Consider the following 23753-nt stretch of genomic DNA (forward strand, 5'->3'; position numbering starts at 1 on the left):
TTGATAGGAGCAGATTCTTATCGTATATTCATTCATATCGAGCTAACCTCCTTAAAATTCTTAAGTGATAACGGAGGTCAAATGGTATGTCATTTGAAAGATATTTTAATTCTCTTTACGATGGTGCTATATCTTCTTTTCTTTTTTTTTTTCTTTTCTAATTTTGAGTTAATCAATTCTCGATAAAAACAAAATTAACCTATCTCAGCGTTTTTTCCTTTTTTTTTTAAATCATTAGATTTCAATCCCGTTGGACAATTCGTTTGGATACTCTATATATACATATGCATATATATATATATGTGTGTGTGTATGTGTGTATATATATATATATATATATATATATATATTTATGGTACTAACGTAAGAGATAAATTTATCTAAGAGGATATAAAATTATCTTATACGTCATTCGAATTTTAAAATCGAGACGTTAGACATTAAAATCTCATTTTATGTACACACGATGTATGTAGTATTGAGACCTTGCTCATCGAAATTTCTACAATTGACGAGCTGCCTAAGATCATATTCTCTTTCTCTTTCTCTCTCTTTCTCCCTTTTTTGTTTTTTTCTTTTCTTTTTTTTTTTTTTTTTTTCTTTACTTTTCAGAAAGTATATCTGCCGTTTAACAAATCCACTCTATTCTATCCTGCCATCGTCGGATAGAGTTTCATCAAGAGCTATTCAATGTATCAACATCGTCAGTATTTTCATTTGGTATATTGTCCAAATTTTCACTGAGACAATGTAATGTATAGAATATCATCTCGTTTCATTAATTAATACGTATTCTCACTGAGTGATTCAGGCATACTTGTACCACCTGAGGGTGATAATGGTAACTCTCCACTTTCATATTTACTACAACGACTATTATACTCTGCCTGCAGAGTGGCTTTTACCTAAAAATTTATATATCATATCATTAGTAATCATAGAGAAGATATTTTTATGTAGAAAAGAAACTCTTACATTAGCTTTTTCCTCCTCCAACCTCTGTCGGACCTCTTCGTGTTGCCTTTCCAACTCTGCCTTCTTTTTCTCATAAATTTTTTTCAATCTAGTACACTCGTTAACACCTTTTTCCACTGTCGACTTAGCGACTTCTCTCTTCATCCGATCTAATTCGGCCTTGTCCTTATGTACCTTAGCTAATTGCTTGACCTGTGTGTTTTAAGGATATAATATATATGTATAAGAATTTTGTGTGGAAGAAAAAAAAAAAAAAAAAAAATAACGAAATAACAAATCTATTAAATGTATTCTATTTAACGTTAAGATCTTTTTTAATCACTCTCTTTTTTTCCATCTCAAAAGGAATGAAATCAATCGAAGAAAGAAATATAAATGAAGCATATACCTCGCCGTGTCTACTAGCTTGAAGTTTACGCATAACATCAGCTGTTTCCCTTTCCTGTAGAACTCTTAATGTTTTCAATTGATTCGATTGCGACGTACGCATCACCTTCTCTATTGTGGCAAATACGCTTTCATGATATTTCTCTTGTAATTCACGTTCCTGTTGTATGTGTGCTTTACATACTGCCAATAATCGTTCGCTTTGACTTCTAGGTAAACCTCTTGATAGACCTTCAACCCCTTCACGATTTTCCATATCAGAACATTCGGAAGTTTCTGCCAGAGTTATAGTACTTAAACCAACGTCGCTTGAGAAGCTGTTCGAGAGAAAAATAAAAAAAAAAAAAAAAAAAGAAAGAAAAACAAAAGCATCAATTTAATTATTATTTCAAATAAGTAAATCAAACACAACATACATACATATATATATAGACATCGATACTAACATGTTTCTACTTGATAATCGTTTCACCAATTTATGACTCATGCAAAACTTGGACTTATGCTTTTCTCCATCGAGAGAACCCTTTTGGGATTGTATTCGTATTTTTTCCTTCTCATGTTTTTTTCTTAAAGATTCCAACTTCTTCTCAAGCTCTGACTTCTTCTCCTTTACGAGTTTATTTTCCATAAGTTTTTCCAAAGATTCAGCAACTATCTCTTCGCTCGCTAAAAAGGAAAAAAGGAATATTGTGAACGCTAATCTTTGTAGTTTTTCTAATATTTGTTTCTTTTTCAGTAATATTTACGTACTGATATTATTCTATATACTTACTACTACTAGCATTGACCGGACTTTTATTTGCAGATGCATCAACGAACTGGACTACAGGAGATGGTGCATTATCTTCAACTTCTGGTGTTTCAGAAGTATTTATACCAATAATCGATGGTCTACCATGTGTACTGCTTGTTGTTGGTTGAAGACCTGGTAATTCACCTACTGATTGCACTCGTTTTGTCTTAACAGTCTCTTCCTGAAGGAAGAAAAAATAGATATATTTAGAATTGAGACAAACGAAAGGAGGAGAAAAGAGAAAACATTTGAGAAATTAATAAGATTTAATTAGCGAATTTCATTATTATAATAACTTACGGTCGATTTAGAAACAGTTGGTGCTTCGCCAACTTTATCTTTTTCCTATAAAATGTTAGTTTAAGGGTTAGTGAATATTGGCGTGTTAGTTTAATATCATTTATCAATCTTCAATACTCACCTCAATTTCTTCAGAAGGTTCGTCTAAACAATCAGTAAGAACCATTAATTGCTTCTCTCTCTTTTCCACTTCGCTTTGATATTTTATCGGATTAGCCAAAGCTTCAGCTAATTCACTAAGGCCGTCTGGTACGTAATCTTTGACAATCACATGTAAAAATAGACTCGCTAATGGTAACGGTTGACCACATTCTGTTCTAAGCGCAACGTGTCGATATCCTGGACACAATCCCACAACAGGTAATACTCTATGACCAATCAATCGACCAGATTCTTCATATGCAGCTATTCTGATGGAAGCTAATTCTGGTAATACTACCTAATGTAAATCAAACATATTTCCAATGATTATTAATCATTTAATAATGTCAGGTAAGTTCGATTGAGAGAGAAAGTGTTTCTTGCCTTTTTAAATACAAATGGTTCCTCGTCGTAAACAGGATTGATTCCATTATTAGGAACAATTTTCGTACGAAATTTTTTTCTCACTGTGTCCGCTGGAAGACCAAACATATCCACCTCAACATACGTGCCTACTCTTTTATCAGTCAGAAATTGAGCTGATATCACATGAATATGTACTGTCCCTGCTATGATACCATCGACCGTTGATTCCGCAAAAGGATCCAATCGACGATCCTTCCGTCTCATAAATTCTGGCTTTAATATATAACCAGAACGTTGATTATATTCAAAAATTCCCAAATTCAGTTGCATCGCCAGATCTAACGTGTAAAATAATCACAAATAAATATAAAACTTTCTGATACTTTTATACGCTTATGTAATTATATTATAATAACATATATTACTTACCGAGTGTTTGATAATTTAGGGCAACTAATTGGCAACCTGCGTTCCAAAATACCTGAGGCATGAAGTTACTCGAATCAAATCGTGTTCCGGCTGGATAAACTCTCGACAATTGATGTTTATTATAATTAACAAATTCCAATGGTCTTTCCTTTAAAAGTGTCGTGGCCTGTTTTTCATCAAACGATGACATTTCATACATTCGATTTTTCTCTTTAAAAAAAAAAAAAAAAAAAAAAAAACACGATTAATATTAAAATATTCGTAATAAATATTATATAGGCACGTGTATATATTACGTTTCAACAAATATAATTACTTTCAGCCGATTCAAAACTATTAAAATGAACAGGTTGCACGTAATTGACTAATGCTGAAATTTCCGCCCCTGCTTCTGTTTCTTTCGCTGAAGTTGCTACTTTATCGGATGCAGTAACTTTATCACCCATTCTGAATTTGATGTCTTCTACATTAGATTCATCTTCCTCTGTACTTGATTCGTCTTCATCATCTATAAATATATATGTCAATTAAAAAATAAAAAAGAAATAAAATTATTTTAGTAAATTAATGCACGTCTATATCAAGATGCAATAATATTTGAAGGAATCTTTATATTTTGATAGATACCATCGTCTTCTTGCGTACTATCTCTACTATTCTGTCTCTGCTGAAGCATCGGTGCATGAGATACATCTCCATTTCTAATTTGTTGTTCGCCATTATTAACAACCCCATCGACTACTTCGTTTTCGGGTATTATATCCGGCGGTGGACCATTTTCCCCTTCAGCCGCTAAATTTACTATGCCATTCTCATCGGTTTCTTGAGGAGTCTCTTCACCATCCAATGGTAATGGATATGGCTTTTTATGATGCTTCTTATGGTGGTGATGATGATGTTTCTTCTTATTTTTTATTATAATTTTACGTTTAAGTAAAGCTGGAGGAGGTAATTCTTGTCCGGGTTCCAGCTAAGATATAAGATAAAATTAAAGTATCGTTTATTACTTAAATAACGATAAATATATAAATTTCGATATAAAAATGTTAATACTTTATGAGAATCGAGAGGTGCATCTAATAACATTTCACCAAATAATTCTCTACAATATTGCGCTATTTTAGCTTGCTGCCGTGGATTACAGTGATTTTCAAAGCTAAGTATTACGGGAAATTCCGATGTTTTAAAGGCACTCTCAGCAATTGCCTCTATGACATCTCGTGCGTGAATTTCAGGTACAAATGTATACCTGAGAAAATCACATTAAAATAAATTAGAATTCCATTAAGGAATGTCATTTATTGATTTTTTTTTTTTTTTTTTTTTTTTTTTTTTTTTTTTTTTTTTTTTTTTTTTTTTTTTTTTTTTTTTTTTTTTTTTTTTTTTTTTAATTACCCATGAACAATAACTGGTTCATCAAACTTTCCATTCCAAAAGTCTAGTTCAACGCAGCGACAGCCAGCAAGTAAACATTGACGATAAATTTCTACTGAACTTTTTCCTGTAAGCTGATGACCTAAAATATCGAAATCCATATTTATCCTTTGATAAAAAGAAGCTAGAACTAATGTATATACATAATTTATAAAGGGATGCTTATTCAGAGACTCTCCATGTACCTGTTAAATAAGTATTATGACTAGAATTTATAAAATAATGAGCAAGTGGTTGATCCATATCATCAGAAAGTTCAAATTTGGTCACAGCAACAATTGGATTATCCTCACTCATTAAATATCTTAGAAATCCATCAAAACTTAACTGTCCTCGATTGGCATTATATTTATTTGGTTCATATTGTATTATTATGTCTTTTGCTCTTGCTTCATTTGCATATGGATAAAGTATTTCATTTAATCGCGGATCCCTTTGCGTTTTATTTAAAAACTCTACAAACTGTTTAACGGACATTAATCTACGCTTTGTATTGCCCACAATTCCTTCAAATACTTTTTCTACGTCTGATCTCTGTGTAAGAGATTTATAAAAATTAAAAAAATCTTCAAATTGGAATTTCTGAAGAGGTACAGCATCATTCTGAAAAGAAAGAGACATAATAACAATATAGATTAAATAATAATTACAAAGATAATAATGTAGTTTTAAAATATAATGATATAAATGAACTTACTTTTCCAGATGGCAGACCTGATATATCAAGTGCTTTTTCTACGCGTTTACGATCTTCCTTATTTTGCGTAAACATTCTGATTATACTGAAATATAATTCAGTTTGAATATATTTAATAGGATCTCTATATAACAATAAAAAATACATCAATTGTAATGGGAAAAAACTTTACGTACTTCTTTACTGGTATTTTGCCTGATTTATCAATTGTGAGTATTAATCTTGTGTGTGCCTTCTGCAAGAACATAGTTGTACTTGTATTGAGCTGTGTTAAATTGTACGCTAACTGCAGAAGTTGATCGGTCCAATGTTGTGCAATTTCAGCACGCGTTGTGCAAAAATTAATAAATGTCATATTAACAAAGTCAGATCCATAGCAAATTGTTACAGTTTTGTCTTCTAAAGAGTCTTGAGATCCCATAGTTACAAGAGATTTTAGTTTTGGATCCTGCAAATCAAATTATTCTCTACTTGAAGAAACAGACTTTATACGATATATAAAAGTTAATATAATTTACAAATCATTATACTTCCTAATACATTTCTCGTAAATTTAATAAAATAAGCTAAATATAAGTTTCATTGTATCGCCGTTATTCAAATGAGCACAATATTTAAACTGGATTATACATGTATAATACAAACCATAGGAATCTATTCATTATTATCTATATTGATTTATGGGAAAATTGATAATGAAAACTAGTTTCCTTTCTATATGACTACCATTGTTTTCAACTTGTATCCAAGATAGAAAGGAGAAAAAAAGATGAACTTATAGAAAGAACATAAAGTAGGTAATGTTCTATTTATACTTTTATCAATAATTATTATGTAGTGCTGTGCGTCATTATCATCTACTCAAAGGCATGGTTTAATTATAGATATCCCTCAAAGCAATATCCATATCTGTTGCAGTGATGCATATGTGCATTATTAAATACTCTTATCTTTCTCAGAGTAAGCACAGGTGATGCATATTATATTGCATACAGCATATGTAAGATGTCTTGCAAGTTTTGAGAAAAAATTATAACATAAAAGTTTTACGCTCAAACAGGATAACGAAATTTATAATCAAAGTATAAAAGAGGAGGAGATGTAATATTACTACCTTTGGTATTTTGGCATATTTTCCTGTGCGCGTATCTCGTATTGTAGCTATGTCCAAGATGTCCATCTCATTATTTTGATCTACCCAATGCAGATAAAAACCAAATTTATCTACTTTCAATGTTACTGGCGTTGCAACTCCAGAATCCTACATAAATATTCATAAAGCATCATAAATGTTAATCTATTCATTATTATATACTTATAATAATGAATTATAAGTATATAATAATGTATATTCTAAAAAGTAGATGGTATATAATATCAACTTAGGTCTAGCAGAATTACAACTCATATGGCATACAAAATAGCTCCAATGTGCAGCATCAACTATATTCTACGGGTCAATTGTAGTATCGTATTGATACTAATACGAATGCTATATAATTGCAGTTAAACCATTTACTGAAAGGAAGCATACAAACCTCATCCCATTTAATAAACTTCTCTCCATCCTGTAGCTGCTGAGAGACCTCAACAGGCTTGGTCTGTACAGCGTTAATTTGGGCTTTATTGCCTGCCATCCTGACTTCGTGATACCGTACAAGTATATAATTTGCAGGCACTGAATAACTTTTAACATGGGCTTGAAAGGAAAGAAACGAGAGTCACGATGAATAAAAACAACGATGTTCGAGACCAGCAGCACAATATAATCTTGAGTAATATTGTTAAAGAAGATGACGAAGATAACGACGAAGATAGGGATGATAAAGACAAAAATGATGACGATGACGACGACGACGACGACGACGACGACGGCGACGGCGACGACAACGACGACGACGGCGACGACGACGACAACAATGATGATGAAGATAATGACAATAAAGACAGTTGCAAGGGCCACGATATTGGCCACAGAGACCACAACGACCACGACGACGACGACGACGACGACGACGACGACGACGACGACGGCGGCGGCGACGGCGACGACGACGGCGGCGGCGACGACGACGACGACGACGTCGTCGACGATAGCTTCATGGATAACGTTTTCAACATCAGGGGCACCTCGTGGATCACCCCGTTACACTGACAGGCACACCAGTCTCATCGCACGCACGAAAGAAAACGATCTTGTGATTTATAAACGGCGTCGTCGTCGCCGTCCCTATTTCCACTCCCCTCTCCTTTCTTTCTTTATTCCTCTCAACCTCCGAATGATCTCCCTCTTTCTCTCGGACACACTCCCTATCTATCTCCCTTTCCCCAAGAGTGTGATCGAGCGAACGTCAAACTCTCTCTCTCTCTCTCTCTCTCTCTCTCTCTCTCTCTCTCTCTCTATCTCTCTCACTCTTGCTCTTTCTCACTCTCTCAATCTCCTTCTCTCTCTCGCTCTCTCTCTCTCTCTCGCTCTCTCTCTCTCTCTCTCCCGTTCTCTCTATCTCTCTATCTCTCTTTTTCTCTTTGTTAAAGATTAAGTATATTTTCGCTCGACGTAAATTTTCTTAATCACAGCCGATTATCATCAACGTTAGCCCATTGACACACATATAGGAATAAAATAGAAAAGACCTGCATCGCGAGCAAAGTCAGACGCACGTGAATCGTTTGACACTCGTCCGGCCCCCATTCAGTGCACACTCGTAAAATAATAAAAATCCAACACGACTAACGCACACCTCATAATTATTTCGTATTCACGAACACTAATATGAAGTACATTCACTTTACTGATTCCAGAACTCGACATCCATTCGCGCGCCGTCGTACAAAACCACCGAGCAGCAGCCGCTTATTTTAACTGGCACCAACCGATACCAGGTGGCACTCGCGAGGACAACTCTGAGACGCGCGGTTATCACGCTTAAATTGATTTTAATGCGATGCGCCGATTTTAGCTTTGTTAAAGAAACCATTAAAAATATATTAGTTCGACCATGTTTCGTTGATGCTTACGTATCCGACGATATATCGAATTTTAAATCTATGTACATATATATATATATATATACACATATATTATGGAATATTCGGGTTTTTTTTTCTCTTTTTCTTTCTTGATTATATATTCATATCTTTCGAGGTATACCAATCGTCTCATTCAGAAATATATCTCTTCTATCGTATAAAAATTTTCCAAAGTAATTTTGCATCCATTTAAAAGATTAATAAAAAAAAAAAAAGAGATGTTCTCATCGATACTACGATTATATAAAAATAGTTACGTTTATATGAACTTTGCGAGAAAATTCTGCAAATCAGTACACTCCCCTTATGTACACACTTTATCTAAAAATAAATACACGCCCTACGATGAAAGAAAGACTAATCACCTTTACCACATCCATTAAATCGATCCGGCTTTCTCTCCTTGCTATTAAACTTAAGTCAATTTGATTTAACAAATGTGTAAAATAATCGCAACCGTGTCGCCCAGTCAGATATTATATACAGATATTATTGCCTTTGAAATTTGATGAAGTATATATACCTTACATGTATATATACCTTATACGTAATATAACTTATAAATATTTACATTAGATCCACAATAATGACAGAGACATGTATTTGTGGTATATATTTAAAAATATAATTAACTCGATAGAAAATAAGATTTGGCACTCTACAAAAATATTTTACATTTGTCACATGTATGCAATATATACTTGCTAACTAAAGAAAATAATATTATGAATATATATTAATGTTGGGATAGGATTATAGATGGAGGGACTCTTTAAAAGACATCTTATTAATATTTATATAATATTAAAATATTATTACGTGGGCTAGTCTTTTAATTAGATTATCCATTGTATTGGAAATTGTTATATATATATATATATATATATATTTTTTTTTTAAGACTAGAATCCCAAAATTTCAACCATTAACTTACAACGTGATTTCTCTCCTTCTCTCTCTCTCTCTCTCTCTTTCATAAGACTTATTTTTATTTTAAATAATTTTCTAATTTGTTCCTATAAAAATTATCTTTATATATTGATATAAACTAAAATAGTACCTTAACAATACTTCTGAAATCAAGAAAGTGTTATTTCATCTATTCAGATACTTGCTTAGATAAAGATTTCTGAATATGAAATAATATCAAATATACTTTCCAAACAACATATATGAGGTTAATGTATTGCAAAAAATAATTGCTATACATACAGCACTATCTTACAAGTATAAAACAGATATGAGAGTAATTTATTTGGTTTAGAAGTCTACCAGATCATCAGCATTTCTGTTTACTGGATCTCCTTTTAATAACGCAATGATCATACTATGAAAGAAAAAAATAAATTATTATAAAAAAAAAGAACAGATTAAAGACAAAAAGCTTTTAATATATGGATATTACTTACCAGTAGAGGTAAAGAAAAAATAAGACTAAATAATATCCAAGATAGATCAAACAATTCCTAGTATGTCTTTTCAATTCTCCACGATTGTGGATCTCTGTAGGATCATATACACCCATATTTCCACTAGGAACACCAAAAAACTCATAGAACAACCAAAAAGTCATTGGTAAATTAACCAAAGTTAGTATTAATTGGCCGTGTATTAATAACAAAAATACCAAAAATGTATGCGTCACTAATTTTGGAGTGACCCACTGTAAAATACATAATAAACAATTAACGACAGTAAATCTTTTTCTTACTAATTAAATAAATTTAATACATTTACAAGTTTAAGGTACTTATAAATATGGAGACTTTTACTTTTATATGACTAAAAATAATATACACAATTTAATATGATAATATTCTTAAAAATTTACCGCATTTAATTTTGAACAACATTGCTGAGCATTTAAATAATCACATTCGAGATCTGATAACGTTATAATCTATAAAGATACATCAAGAAAAATACAGCGAAAATGGTGGAAATGTAAGAGAAAAATGGTTATTAATTATAAATATAAAATAACGCCGCAATTCGATAAAAAAAATTAACGAGGCTAGATCAAATACGGCGCCGACACATGTTTGCCATATTGCAGAAACAATATGATGTATAAAAATCCCTAGTAAAAGCTTGAAAATAACAATAATACATATATTGAAATATCATATATGTAAGCAATGTCGATTGTATGTGTAAGGTATATAGGTAAGAAAGGATACAAAATAGACTAAAAGAAAGAGCACAGATCCGGTATTAATTAAAGCGATGGCAAATAATAATGGCTCTGATATCAAGCCCATAGCGAAGATATGTCAATTTTAAGTAATGCACGCGCTCATAAATGTTTGTCTTCTTCTTTAGTATATCACTCAACCTATTTTCTGCACAGTAAGTTTTCATAAAGCATAAGTCAGTAACCGCGATAGAAGTCGACACTAACACGTGCGCCACTCTGTGTTGTATAATGGAATTTAAAAGTATACTGTCGATAACAATAATTCACATTTATGAATTCAATACCCGTATTAATTCACGTTCTATATGTTTTTCTTACAAAAAAGAAAAAAAGAATGGCTTCATCAAAGAGATATAATTAAATATCGATTTATATTAAATTAAATTAATCTATTTATTCTTCCGTAACTTCGATAAATATTTGAAAGTATCATCTAACATTACGTATCATAACGTCTGACTCACACATTCGTCATCGTTCTTAGAAATTTAATCAATTCTATCAAGGATTCTATGAATTTACATATTGATAGACATAAAATGTTGTTTTAATTCAACAAATAATGGAAAGTTTCCAAGTATCTGTCATATAAACTATAAGTTTCTTTACATTTTCATGATTATCATATCGTTCACCTATTTTAATGTATGATATTTGAAAATTTATTTTATATATACGAGATTTATTTATTATATAATCTACAGACAAAATATTTACTTCCTGCTGTAACAAATACGAATTAATAAACTAGAATTTATATACAGATATATATACATATATATATATATATGTATATATATAAAATATGTATGTATGTATGTAAATATAAAAACAAGTTTTCTACTTTACTTACCGACGTTTAAAATTTAGTTCTGACACTGACTATTTTCTATCGTCGGTACCATAGATTATATTTTTAGAAGTCCGAAAAGAATATATTCTTTTATATAATATAAATCTAATAAAAAACATTATTTTTTCCGTAAGGCTGTTCATTATCCTTGAAGTATTATTCTTAAACTCATTATTGGCGTAAACGTTGTTTTTGACGCGTTTTACGTGAAAAATTAGTTTCATATAGTAGCGCCCTCTGAAACTTTGTGGCAAAAGAGAAGAAGCTCGTAACTCCATTACTGATTTTCATATAAACAATTGAACGTTTTGATTCAGTGAAGTAAACAATTGCTTTTTTTTACTTGTGTTTGTAAATTGACGCTCAGATTTTCTAATTCATTCTAAACTTACGAAAAACCCGTAAAATGGGATAAATATAAAATATTCAATATTTTCATTTAATATCAGAATCATTGTCTTCATCTAATACCAATAAAAAAGTACACGATGATTAGTTTCTGAATTACAAGCGAAACTATACATAATTTTCTTATTATAATTAAAATACACGCTCTTAAGAAGGAGTTGCTCTCAAGGATTTGCTTTATATTTTTAAATAAATAGTTAATGAATTTTTAGATCAAGATTTTTAGCAATTAATATAATAATTCTAATTTATCTTATACTGCAAAAAGATATCTCTCGAAAAGATAATAATCAATTTCTATTCAAAAAGATAAGGTTTATACATTTCAGATACATTAAGATTGTTTTAAGGTTTTCCTTCGTATCGTAGAATTTGGAATGAAATTTTGTTGTTACGGTTTTTGATTGATAATTGATTAAATTAGAGCACGAAGCAAAAGAGAGACTATATGCCGAAAAGGCTTCCACAAACTGTGACTCAAGAGGGCAATTATAGGCTATGGAATTATTTTCGAAGATTCGCCAGAAACTTTCGAGAATAGATCTTAGTCATATTTTAATTTTACCATGTTCTCATTCAAAATGCTCTTATGGTGATGGGTGTAAGAGTGTAGATTTGAAAAACTGATACGACGTAACAATCCGTCTCCGATTCCACATTATCAAGTGTACGCGATTTATTTAAATGTAACCCAAACGCACGCTATCATCAAAGAAAGACATACGTATGAGATATTGAAAAGTATGAATTCATAGACTACTAAAACTATTTACTTTAATCCACGCGAAACCAATTGTTATGTACACGTAAAAAGGGGAAATAACACAAGCTTATACGTCAATACGATAAGTGCATGGTGGGGACAGCATTCCCCGTTTATATTCGTAGTTCATATATTTTCCATACCTTTCGCTGAAGTCACACATCCTTCGAACAAAAAGTAATGAATAGTTTTAAAACTAGAAAAAAGCATCTGTCGCAAACTAACTTTTCTACTAGACGAGACGCTGAAATATTCCTATACTCTGGCGACTCATGCGCCGTCTATTGATATTACCACGAAGTACGATATCTATATGAAGTCGTCATCATCATAGTATACAACAATTTTCATGTATTGAGAACACTGCCCTCTTCCTTCAATGTCCTTTCATAGGTTTTTCGACAATTGGATAAAATGGTATGTATTTTATATCCAAAAATTATGATTCAATCGTAACATAAAATAATTTTACTATGATAGAATATGAAACAATAGTATTCTCTTATTTAGATGTTATAAATATTATAACAAAAATGTTGTATATCGATAATAAAATTACTTTAACTGCAAAATAAAATCATCAGAATGAACGTGTATAAACAATGATTTAAAACACCGATCAATGTGTTTTTTTTTTTTTTGAGTAAAATTGTACAGTTCCAATACTTCTTTTTTATTTATTAGAAGATATTATTTTGTTAAAATTAGTTGATCTTATTCAGATAACGTGTATTAATCAACATAACCTACAAAAAGTGTTTTGATTTTCTATTACAGACGGAAGCCACAATCAGAACTCGGAAATTTATGACAAATCGGCTACTATGCCGAAAACAAATGGTATGTTTTATAATACGAACAAATATATGTAATTTTTTAAGACAGTAATTTGTCATTTTTATAATAATTATATGATATATCTTTATATTACAGGTTGTGGATGTGCATCATCCTGGTCAACCATCTGTTCGTAAAACAGAAATACGAGAAAAATTGGCCAAAATGTATAAAGTGACACCTGATGTCGTATTTGTTTTTGGGTTTTTAACACACTTTGGCGGAGGCAAATCTACAGGATTTGCTCTTATTTATGATACCTTAGACTTCGCAAAGAAGTTTGAACCAAAATACAGGTTAGCAAGGCATGGTCTTTATGAAAAACAAAAACAAACAAGAAAACAACGAAAAGAACGTAAGAACAGAATGAAGAAAGTTAGGGGTACTAAAAAAAGTAAAGTTGGAGCTGCTTCTAAGAAGGTAGGAAATACATTTACTTTTATATTTGATATGAGCGAGAATAAAATAATTTTAAAAATTAATTTGCAAAGGGAAATTCTCATTTATTGCATGTATTTATCTATATTATATTATGGCGATGGGCTTAGCAAATATATTTTTTCCAAATTTAAGAACTAAAATTTTCAATGTTTTAAGTATAAAAGACAAAATAAATAACGGCAGTATATGATTTTTTATTAAAGTTCTATTACTTTAAATTAATATCACAACAATTGTTTATATGGTCGTTTATTCTCTTTCATGCATGCTATGGTGGAATATGCTTTTTATTTACTTTCTAGGGGAGAAAGTAGACAAATGCTCATCATTTGCACTACAAACCTCAAGAAGGAATAGTCTCTTATTCTGACGCTTATATATGGTCAGCATGTAATCTCAAATTCTATTGTGTTTGATATGATTATGATTTTAATTAGTATTTCATATTGTTTGATTTTATTTGAAATGTATCTTTTCAATTGCTTTCTTAAATAACTACAAATTTGCTGTAGAAGTTTCAATACTTATAATACATGATTTGTAAATCACTAGATAATTTATTAGATAGCTAAACGTATGAAGAGTATGTTTTAATCTAAAAAAAAAAAAAAAAAAAAGAAAAATGTGTGTTTTAATATTATTTATAATTAATAATTATTTTCTTTACTTGCTAACATATTTAGTAATCAACTTAGAAGTGTAATAGTAATATAAATCTACTTTTACAATAATATAAAAGCCCCTCATTAAAATAAATCATGCTGACTTGAATGAATCTAACTTTGCTTATTCTTTTCTTATATTGCATAAATTTATAACAATAAATAATTCTTTTGTTTGGCTTATGGCTTGGCTTGGTTTGGCTTGGCTTAAACAAAGTGTGATTATAGATATAGTAACTCCTTTGCAATTCTAACCAGCTTCTCATAGTATTTTCGTGTGCTTAATTTTAATATGATCATTTATCTTGCAGTAAACCCACTACACATCAGGAAGGCCACAATGTCCATAACATCAACATAAAAATTGTTATAATTAATTTGAACAATAATATTGAGATAATAATTATGATAAATTTTATGAAATAAAATAGTGTTCTTCTTGATAATAAACATCATCTTATGTATAATTTTTTATATATAATTAATTATATAGAAAATAATAAGCAAATAATAATTGACAGATGTATATTATAGATTTAAGATTACTTTATTACGGGAATATAACTTCAACAGAAGCTGAATTGCCTATTGATTCAGTTTCGTTGTTTTCCAGTAGTATCACAGATGCCTCGGTAGTATAACTTTCAATTGCATCACTTTCCGTTATGGTTTGCTCCGTCGAAAATGTAGTTTCCGTGGTTGATGGAGACAACATGGTCTTGAATATATTGTTATAATTATCATTTGACCAATCATTATCGGATAATTGATGCGTTGATTGATCAGGCATGAATGAAGAAGGCATATCCCATTCCCTCGAATCATTATAAACAAATTCATTATTAATTGTGTCTCCCATTCGAATGAAATACCAACGACCAATACGAAATCCGATATCGTATTTCGGATCAAATGTTATTTTAGCTGGAATATACAGAAAATATAGAATAATTTGCGAAAATATAGAATAAAATGCGAAAAGGAATCTGAAAATCTTTAAAGGAAAAGCTATAGCGACTTACACAAATCTACAAAGAATCCACCAGAGTTACGAACGCGATCTTGTATCTCAGCTTTGTTGAGATTTATCATTTCTCCATTTTCTGAATCGTTATATTCAGATTTCCTTCCTAACAGACGATCTTTTAAAGTTCGAAACCAATCTCGCACTCCTTCACCGAATTTAACACGTGTTAAATCTCCTCGGAATCCAATATTTTCTGAGAAAATACGTCATATTGGTTTAGTGTATTGTGAAAAGAGTAATTTTCATGATTTCAACTATTACTGCAGTATAATATAATATTATAATATAACAGTATAACGTAATATTGTTTCATGATATTACAAATTCAAATACATCTACCCTCAGCTAGTTTATTTATTTGCAATATTATTTTAAACATTTATAATGATTATTTTAAGATATGTAAGATCGCAAAATTGATAATGAAATGACTTCTCAAATCGATCAGTATCGTAATCCTAACTATAGACAATACAAGACCTTCGTTATAAAGAGCAATCGAGGTAGAAATTTGACACGTCAAGAGAAACAGCAAAAAGATTGGTAACCACATGTTAACTCAACGCAAAAACGTTTTTATTAACAATAACTATATTTTTCCTTAGATTTATATATGTACGGCAGGAAGTACACGTCGTGCATGTTATGATTATCTCGTTAGTGCTAGCAATTTTATCAATAATCAAAATAAATTCAAGTTACTCTTGCGAAAGATTGACCTTGACCATTGTAATATTGATATAATAGGATATCTCAGATTGAGAATACCAGATAGCGTCGCACTATGCCAATGTTACATGACATATTTTATTAACGTATTGCATTATTATCAGAATTATACTGGGATAACTTGGTTTTTGCTGTATTGCATAAAAGTTAACTCGTCTAGAGTTGCATTGTTAAAGCTACAGCATATCTAACGATCGTGGGTCATGTGGAAACATCAAGATTTCAGCCGGTCTCGTATTAAACGTGACATCATTATGTTGTGGCACGGAATATTTACTCTGGATTTTCATTGATCGGAGAATGCCCATGCTACCCAACGAACTCTCGAGGTCTTTAATCTCCCAAACAGCCAGCCCATTTCTATCTTGGCTGGGTAGAGAGAGACATGTCACGTGATGCAGTGACGGAGGAACATTTCTGTAGACCCGTAGTAGGATACACAAAACGACCAAGTATATACTGATGTTATCTTGGCTAGACAATTGTCATTACACGGCCTGTATTACCTAACACATTTGATTTGTTCAGTTAATTTTTTTGAAATTATGTACTGTCGAGGTTTAACAGATATTGATAACTTGATTAATCTTGGAACAGTTCCAACATTTGTTGTTGTATGGTAAATATCTAGGTATGAAACAAACAAGAATGGCTTTAGCTTTTACAATATAATCAAATATTCTTATTTAACATTGATTTTATTGTATTCGTCAATGTGCATATCTCTTAATAATATAATTACCATATTTTTTATTAATATTCAAATGTCTTTGAAGTAACTTGATATTAAATTTCTCATACTTTACAGTGCCATGTACATGTATATGGTACAAAAGTACAAAGTTATATTCAAGCAAATATACAAAAATTATATAATATCTCGTATTACGGTGTAATGTAATTCAATTGAATGCAGTAGAAATTACTGACGGTCATACGGCGCATGCTGCTTTCGTCACGATAACGATCGGCATAGCGATGGAATTTGTTAAAAAGACATATAACGCTAGAAAAACATGAAAAACGTACGAAGATGGCTCATGTAGATACAATTGACTCGTCGTCGAATGTTTGGGTCCAACGGAGATAAGAAGCAATATAATAATCAGAGATATCTTGTTGATCTTATAGAGCGTGAAAATTCTACAGTTAATACAAGTGAGAAAAGATAACGCGTTAGAATACTGTAACATTTCAAATAAATATAATATCATCGATCTGTCTCGAAGGCATTAGAAGCTATATATTTTGGGAATGTAGGTTTATGATCAAGTATATTATGGCCTCCTGTGTTAAAGACTTTTCTTGAACAATTAAAAAACATATCTTTGGAACGTATAATATAGGAAACGCTTCTTGTAGTCTAAAAAAGATTTTTTTTTTTTTTTTTTTTTTTTTTTTTTTTTTTTTTTTTTTTTTTTTTTTTTTTTTTTTTTTTGATCAAAATAGATAAGGATTATAGAAGGTATTAAATCAAAATAATTGTAGCACTAATAGAAAAGAAGAATTCTAAAGTAAATGAGCCGAACGAATAACTTGGGCCAGTCCTGTACCTACCCACACTCGTTTAAATGTTGGTCGGGCTATACCCTTGTTAGAAAACAGTTACCTTCCTACCCAAGCGTATTTCATACGAAAGGAGAACCTCACGTTTATCGATTTAGAATTGATATTCGGTTCTAATGTTGGAATTATCGGACGCCGAAGCGCCTGCTTATGCTAAAAAGTAAAAAGTTTCGAAGAAAAATAATAATTAGAGACGATAAATCGTGATCGTGATTTTCAATAGGTAAAGCTTTGTGCAGCTGTGCTTGCCTGTAACGAACGAGGAAGAAACGCTGAGCCAAGTGGTCGTGGAGTGGGGAGGTAGGAACAATATGTCTACTACCAATTCGAGCCGCTTGAGAACGATTCCGTTCAGCTTGGATTTATTAAAGGTTTTAAACATTGAAATAATTCCTTATTGATAAAGTTAATTGAACTTTAGATTAAAATGTTTGGCGAAGGTGCAATGTGGGATGATTATGGGAACAATAACGAGGATAAGGATAAGGAAGAACCGCCTGAGAGACTTGTGGTTGATGTAGATATACCACTACTTAAGATTGAGCCAATGTCCCCAACTAGGAGTAACTCTTATGAATCCCTACAGGTATATTATGTATAGTTTGTCTAAATACCCTAGTATTTATGGTATTTATTTAAAATTTTTCTTGGATTCAGCGCGTTTGGTAATTTTCATTGTATTCAATCATAAGAATTTTAGATCAATTAAATGCGTCAGTATTATATCTTCGATGACCAGTGTTGGGGAACTGCTTACTTGACGTAATAATGTAAAACTTTTTGTGCTATACTTTAAACGATTATATTTTTGTCGCGATTAAATACGATCCAGATGATTTATTGATTTTAATCATGCGTCGTGATGATTTATTGGAGAAAAAAAAAAAAAAAAAAAAAAAAAGAAGAAAAAAAGAAAAAGAAAGAAAAAAAGAAAAAAAAATAATTTTGTAATAATTGGTTAAAAAACATTATTTATATACATATTTTCCATAAAAAACATGATATATGTATTTTATTCCAGAGTCCATCACAACTACCTATTGTTACCCCATTCAAGTTGAAAGATCCAATAATTCTTCTCGAAAGATGTGATAAAATTTGGGAAACTCTTAAATTAATTAAAAATGTACAAAGTAAAGGATCAGAAAATGTGATTAATAATTCTATAGAAAAAATAGATACGACAAATTTGACTGAATCTTCTTTCGAAAAAGATCCAGAACCATCATATATTATATATCAACCAGTATTGGGTAATAATAACAGTGCATTACCAAATTTTAAATTTTCAGTTAAGAGCACTAAGAAATTATTTCATTGCAATGTATGCGGTAAAGAGTATAGTGAAAATCGATCCCTTAGATCCCATTCACAAAAAATACACGGTATATATATACCACCTAAACGTAAATACAATAAGTCTAAATACAAAGAGATCAGTAATGAATGTATAAATTCTGATCCTATTGCACAACCTACAAACTGCACAAAAATAAATGAAAACGATTTTCAAACAGAAAAGAAAAATAATTTGTTAGATAAGGATATTGTCCAAACAAAATATGCATATCGTGGAAAATGTCCTCTGTGTAAACGCACTATAACAGATTTGCATAAGCATTTAACTGAATATCATAAAATAGGGTGTCCAAATCTTGTTATGAAAGAATTAGAAAGTAATGCGCTAGTATCTCCAAATATTAGTCTTCAGGATTTAACAAAAGCAATGGTTAATACAATGTCATCATCTGAGGTTTCAGATAATGAGAGTACAATGATATCAGAACAAATGCTACAAAAAAAAATGAACTTGAATGAAATACCAAATCTTGAAAATGCTTCTGAGAATTTATATACAGAAGAAGCTTCCAAATTCAAATGCGAAATATGCCTTGGAGTATATGCCAGTTATAATAGTTTTTATAAACATAGTCGTATTCATAGGAGTCGAGGAGAAACTAAAAATAATTTCAATGTTCTCAAATGTCGTTACTTAAATTCTCCATTAAATGCCAAACGTACTGAGTTATTATTATCCACAGTTACTTCTAATCCACAAAATAAAGAAAAGACTAAAACATTTTCATTGGATTCCAACGAAGGTGTGAATTCACAAGAGCATGAAAACAATTCTTATAATTACAACAATAGAACAAGAGGAAGTAAAAAATATCTTGATAGATCATGTATTTGCGGAAGATCATTTCGCGAATATCATACTTTAGTATTACACAAAAATAGTTGTAAGTTTAAAGATGCTAGTGAAACAGAGTCCTTTATGGAAGACAATCCTGACCGAGACTCTGGAAATGGTATTAATATTAAAATAAAGAAGAAAAATGATTCTTATGAAATAGTTAGCAGAGATAGTGGTGATGAAAATAAATCTAAGGATTCTGGCCATCCTTATGACTGCGATACTCCATCAGATATTTCAGATATTATTTTTGAAAATACTAATGAAGTATGTGAAGAAAATCATTCTTTGAACGCACTCGAATCCTCTAAATATAGTAAAAATCATAGTATACTGAAAATAGAAACGATTGATGAAAACATTGATGTTGATATAGAGGAAGATTCACGTAATATACCACTTAATGAAAATGAAAAAAATAACCAGATTAATGAAAACATGCAGATTAGAAAGACACAGGAACAAAAAGGAAATATTGAAGTAGTGCCTCCTACATATTTATGTGAGACAATTATGACAGAACAATCAGAAACGACAGATGATTTAAATATTTTGAAAACGAAACAAAAGTCAATCGATGCGGAAAACACTACAGATTTAATCAAATCTAAGAAAAAAAAATCAATTGAGAAAACAAAAACTTCAAATCTTTTTAAAAAGAAAAAGGAAAATTTGATTAAAATTGATAATCAAAAATCATTATCTAATACGTCAATGTATGTAAACACAATCTGTCCTTGTGGTGAATCATTTCAGACTTTGAGAAGCTGCAATTCACATATAGCAAAATGTCATCCGTTATTTCTCAGATGCGGTTACTGTACAGAAAGATTTAATAGTATTGGCGAATACAATAATCATAGGTGTAATGTGAAGGTAGGGAAAAAATTTAGTGAATTACAAGCAGATATGTCTTGTCCTTTTTGTCATACTATCGTAAAAAACAAAAATGAATTTGATCAACACATTAAATTTCAACATTTTGATCCAGAATTACCTTATCAATGTCATGAATGCACACAAAAATTTCCTAGTAGTACAGGGTGTCAATTACACTTCCAAAGGGCACATGGCAAATGTGTATGTAATGTGTGTGGTACAAAATTAACTGCCGCAGCAAAACTTAGACATGAAGGATATCATTATGGTCTTGGGTTCCCATGTCACATATGTAAGAAAACTCATTCAAGTCGAAAACATTTAATAAATCATTATGAAAATATACATGGAGAAACTGATAAGTTAATGACATGCAATATTTGCTTACAACCGATAAAGAAAAAGTCATATAGTTGGCATATTTATTCTCATAAAACTGTAACAGCATGTAAACTATGTAAGAAGGTCTATTGTGATGCAAGAACTTTAGAGCATCATGTTATATCATCTCATCAAGGTAAATATCCCTGGATTAAATGTAATTTTTGTACCAGAAAATTTTGCAATAAAGAGTTACTAGAAACTCATATAAAGAAAGAAAAATGTAATCGTTATCCTCTCGAAGTTCAAAAGAAGTCAAGAAAAAGTTCAAAAGATCGTACTTTATTGCATAGTTAGTGTTTTAAGGCAATGTATTTTTACAATCTTAAATCAATTTTGTTTCCTTAATGAGAATAAATTAAAATTAAAGTACATATAATTTTATTGCATTTGATAAATTGTTATGATAAAGATAATTTACATTTTGATTTATATTTAACATAATATAATCGATTATTCAACATTTTTAATATAAATATTTAGTGTCATTGCCCTAGTTAAACTGATTGACTGCTTATATTTGACTTAGATAAATAGAGTATTGTGATAATTGTAATATATATTTATAATACATGCTTGTGCTTGGCTATATGAATATCAATGTCGATAATAATTATAGCTCTTGACTAATGCACTTTATAAATTTAAAATATAATCATCCTAAATCATTAATATTAGAAGTGTCACTAGACTACATTACAATTAACAAAATAATAAATATTATTCATTTGGATATTTTATATTTAATGCTTCCATGTTAGAAATATTGTAAATATTCCTGCTACAAAGATAAAGTAGACGTTTAAATAGCAAGAATATTGATTGTAACTTTTTTTTTATTTTTCAAGATAACAAATCGTTGAAATTAATAATTTAATGACTTAACAAATGTAATAATATGTAACATTAATTAGAAAATCCATAAATATACAAGTATATATACTTAAATATTATAGTAAAAATATATTTTTTAATGTCATAGTTTTAATCATTTATGAACAAAATGTTGATGTAATCTATAAGAAAATGTACAATTCTTTTAATATACACCAAAGGGCAATGACTAATAAATATAATAGAATTGTTACGACACAATTCCATTCCAAATATTGTATGAAGAATTTCATTTTTTTTTTTATTATTAATTAAAACTAAGAATCTAATAAGACCAAATTAAATATTAATTGTAATACATTAATTAAACATGTACATGTACATATACATGTATAGGATAGATTATATAAAGTATTACAAATTGTTTACATTGGAATCATTACAGGACTTAAATATTGCTTTATATCCATAACTACATAAATGATTTATTTATTTAATGGAATATAACTTTAAATTCATACCTATAGTAATTTGATAAAAACAATTTGTGAAACTTTATGCATATCTCTCTTTATATGTATGTGCATATACATGTACATAATATATATAATTATTTTTATAATAGGTTATTAATTGACTGTGCAACTTTGCACCGATAATTCTTGATTTTAACAATTTCTTTAAAAATTAAAAATAAATATAATTAATAGTTAGTATAAAAAATGTAATAGGAATTTATCAATTAAATTTTAATTTAGATTAAAAATATTTCTATTTTTCTTTCTTTTCTTTTTACTATTACAAGTGGAACTTCAAAAAAAAAAAAAAAAAAAAAAAAAAAAAAAAAAAAAAAGAAGAAAAAAAAAGAGTTATTTATATCTTATAAATTGTTTCACAATTTTTGTGACAAATTATTTGAATCAAAATGAAATACAATTATATATTATAAAAGATGTGTATGTAAAATGCTTTCAATTATATGTATAAGTGTTGTGATTGAATATAATAATTACATGAAACATGTGTGATTGTTATAATTCACAAAAGCATATTTATGTTCGAATGTTAAATGAATAAATTTTAAACTTTTGATTTACGTTTTTCAACGAAATTTTATGCTATTTTTAGGTTCATAAAAAACCATTTATGTAATAAATTGGACAGCTTCTATGATATCTTTTTAGATAAAATGAATATTTTTTCTTTTTTACAAGAATTCAATTGAAGAATTAAAATATTAATTTGACATATGTATATATGTAAAAGAAAAAATATATGAGAGTATATGTAATGAAATTATATATAAATGAATTAATAAAAATATCATTTTTCATGATATATATAATATGCATTTTACGAATTGATTTTAATAATGAATAGGAGAATCATTATATAAGATGTAATTGAGATAATTTATATAATGT

General features: G+C 29.8%; 5 protein-coding genes across 17 annotated transcripts; 2 read left to right on the top strand and 3 right to left on the bottom strand.

The window, feature by feature from the left end:
- Positions 1-475: 475 nt before the first annotated feature.
- On the bottom strand, positions 476-8380 carry LOC124954917 (1-phosphatidylinositol 4,5-bisphosphate phosphodiesterase classes I and II). Of its 2 annotated transcripts, XM_047508569.1 has the most exons (19): positions 8160-8380; positions 7064-7224; positions 6640-6786; positions 5702-5973; positions 5526-5610; positions 5014-5431; positions 4790-4910; positions 4448-4643; positions 4022-4364; positions 3711-3902; positions 3395-3604; positions 2984-3303; positions 2580-2897; positions 2459-2503; positions 2138-2339; positions 1809-2031; positions 1364-1679; positions 976-1167; positions 476-905 (listed from the first exon to the last, which is right to left on the bottom strand). In XM_047508569.1, the coding sequence occupies exons 1-19, from the start codon at positions 8215-8217 to the stop codon at positions 783-785; spliced, it is 3942 nt and encodes a 1313-aa protein (XP_047364525.1). In that variant the 5' UTR covers positions 8218-8380; the 3' UTR covers positions 476-782. The 2 variants fall into 2 exon arrangements, with proteins under 2 accessions (XP_047364525.1, XP_047364526.1); XM_047508570.1 differs by lacking the exon at positions 2459-2503.
- A 1328-nt stretch (positions 8381-9708) lies between these two features.
- LOC124954921 (protein cornichon homolog 4) lies at positions 9709-12750 on the bottom strand. 3 transcript variants are annotated; one of them, XM_047508587.1, is made up of 5 exons: positions 12579-12750; positions 10736-10897; positions 10387-10455; positions 9965-10218; positions 9709-9882 (listed from the first exon to the last, which is right to left on the bottom strand). In XM_047508587.1, exons 2-5 carry the CDS (start codon positions 10814-10816, stop codon positions 9816-9818), a joined length of 471 nt encoding a protein of 156 aa, XP_047364543.1. In that variant the 5' UTR covers positions 10817-10897; positions 12579-12750; the 3' UTR covers positions 9709-9815. The 3 variants fall into 3 exon arrangements, with proteins under 3 accessions (XP_047364543.1, XP_047364544.1, XP_047364541.1); XM_047508588.1 differs by lacking the exon at positions 12579-12750 and adding an exon at positions 11606-11779; XM_047508585.1 differs by lacking the exon at positions 12579-12750 and having other exon boundaries at positions 10736-11401.
- A 345-nt stretch (positions 12751-13095) lies between these two features.
- LOC124954922 (40S ribosomal protein S24) lies at positions 13096-15171 on the top strand. 2 transcript variants are annotated; one of them, XR_007102711.1, is made up of 5 exons: positions 13096-13193; positions 13554-13616; positions 13710-14033; positions 14357-14436; positions 15028-15171. XR_007102711.1 is itself a non-coding variant. In XM_047508589.1 (4 exons), the coding sequence occupies exons 1-4, from the start codon at positions 13191-13193 to the stop codon at positions 15028-15030; spliced, it is 393 nt and encodes a 130-aa protein (XP_047364545.1). In that variant the 5' UTR covers positions 13096-13190; the 3' UTR covers positions 15031-15171. The 2 variants fall into 2 exon arrangements, 1 of the variants encoding a protein (XP_047364545.1); XM_047508589.1 differs by lacking the exon at positions 14357-14436.
- LOC124954920 lies at positions 14235-18580 on the bottom strand. Of its 4 annotated transcripts, XM_047508583.1 has the most exons (4): positions 17215-18413; positions 16750-17099; positions 15739-15936; positions 14237-15640 (listed from the first exon to the last, which is right to left on the bottom strand). In XM_047508583.1, exons 2-4 carry the CDS (start codon positions 16778-16780, stop codon positions 15267-15269), a joined length of 603 nt encoding a protein of 200 aa, XP_047364539.1. In that variant the 5' UTR covers positions 16781-17099; positions 17215-18413; the 3' UTR covers positions 14237-15266. The 4 variants fall into 4 exon arrangements, with proteins under 4 accessions (XP_047364537.1, XP_047364539.1, XP_047364540.1 ...); XM_047508581.1 differs by lacking the exon at positions 16750-17099 and having other exon boundaries at positions 14235-15640; positions 18288-18580; XM_047508584.1 differs by lacking the exon at positions 16750-17099 and having other exon boundaries at positions 17502-18413.
- LOC124954918 lies at positions 15296-23079 on the top strand. 6 transcript variants are annotated; one of them, XM_047508572.1, is made up of 4 exons: positions 15296-17103; positions 18262-18338; positions 18460-18624; positions 19060-23079. In XM_047508572.1, exons 3-4 carry the CDS (start codon positions 18466-18468, stop codon positions 21790-21792), a joined length of 2892 nt encoding a protein of 963 aa, XP_047364528.1. In that variant the 5' UTR covers positions 15296-17103; positions 18262-18338; positions 18460-18465; the 3' UTR covers positions 21793-23079. The 6 variants fall into 6 exon arrangements, with proteins under 6 accessions (XP_047364528.1, XP_047364530.1, XP_047364529.1 ...); XM_047508574.1 differs by having other exon boundaries at positions 15296-16924; XM_047508573.1 differs by lacking the exon at positions 15296-17103 and adding an exon at positions 17205-17728.
- Positions 23080-23753: the final 674 nt, after the last annotated feature.

Source organism: Vespa velutina, chromosome 16, assembly GCF_912470025.1.
Source record: "Vespa velutina chromosome 16, iVesVel2.1, whole genome shotgun sequence".
Taxonomy (NCBI): Eukaryota; Metazoa; Arthropoda; class Insecta; order Hymenoptera; family Vespidae; genus Vespa; species Vespa velutina.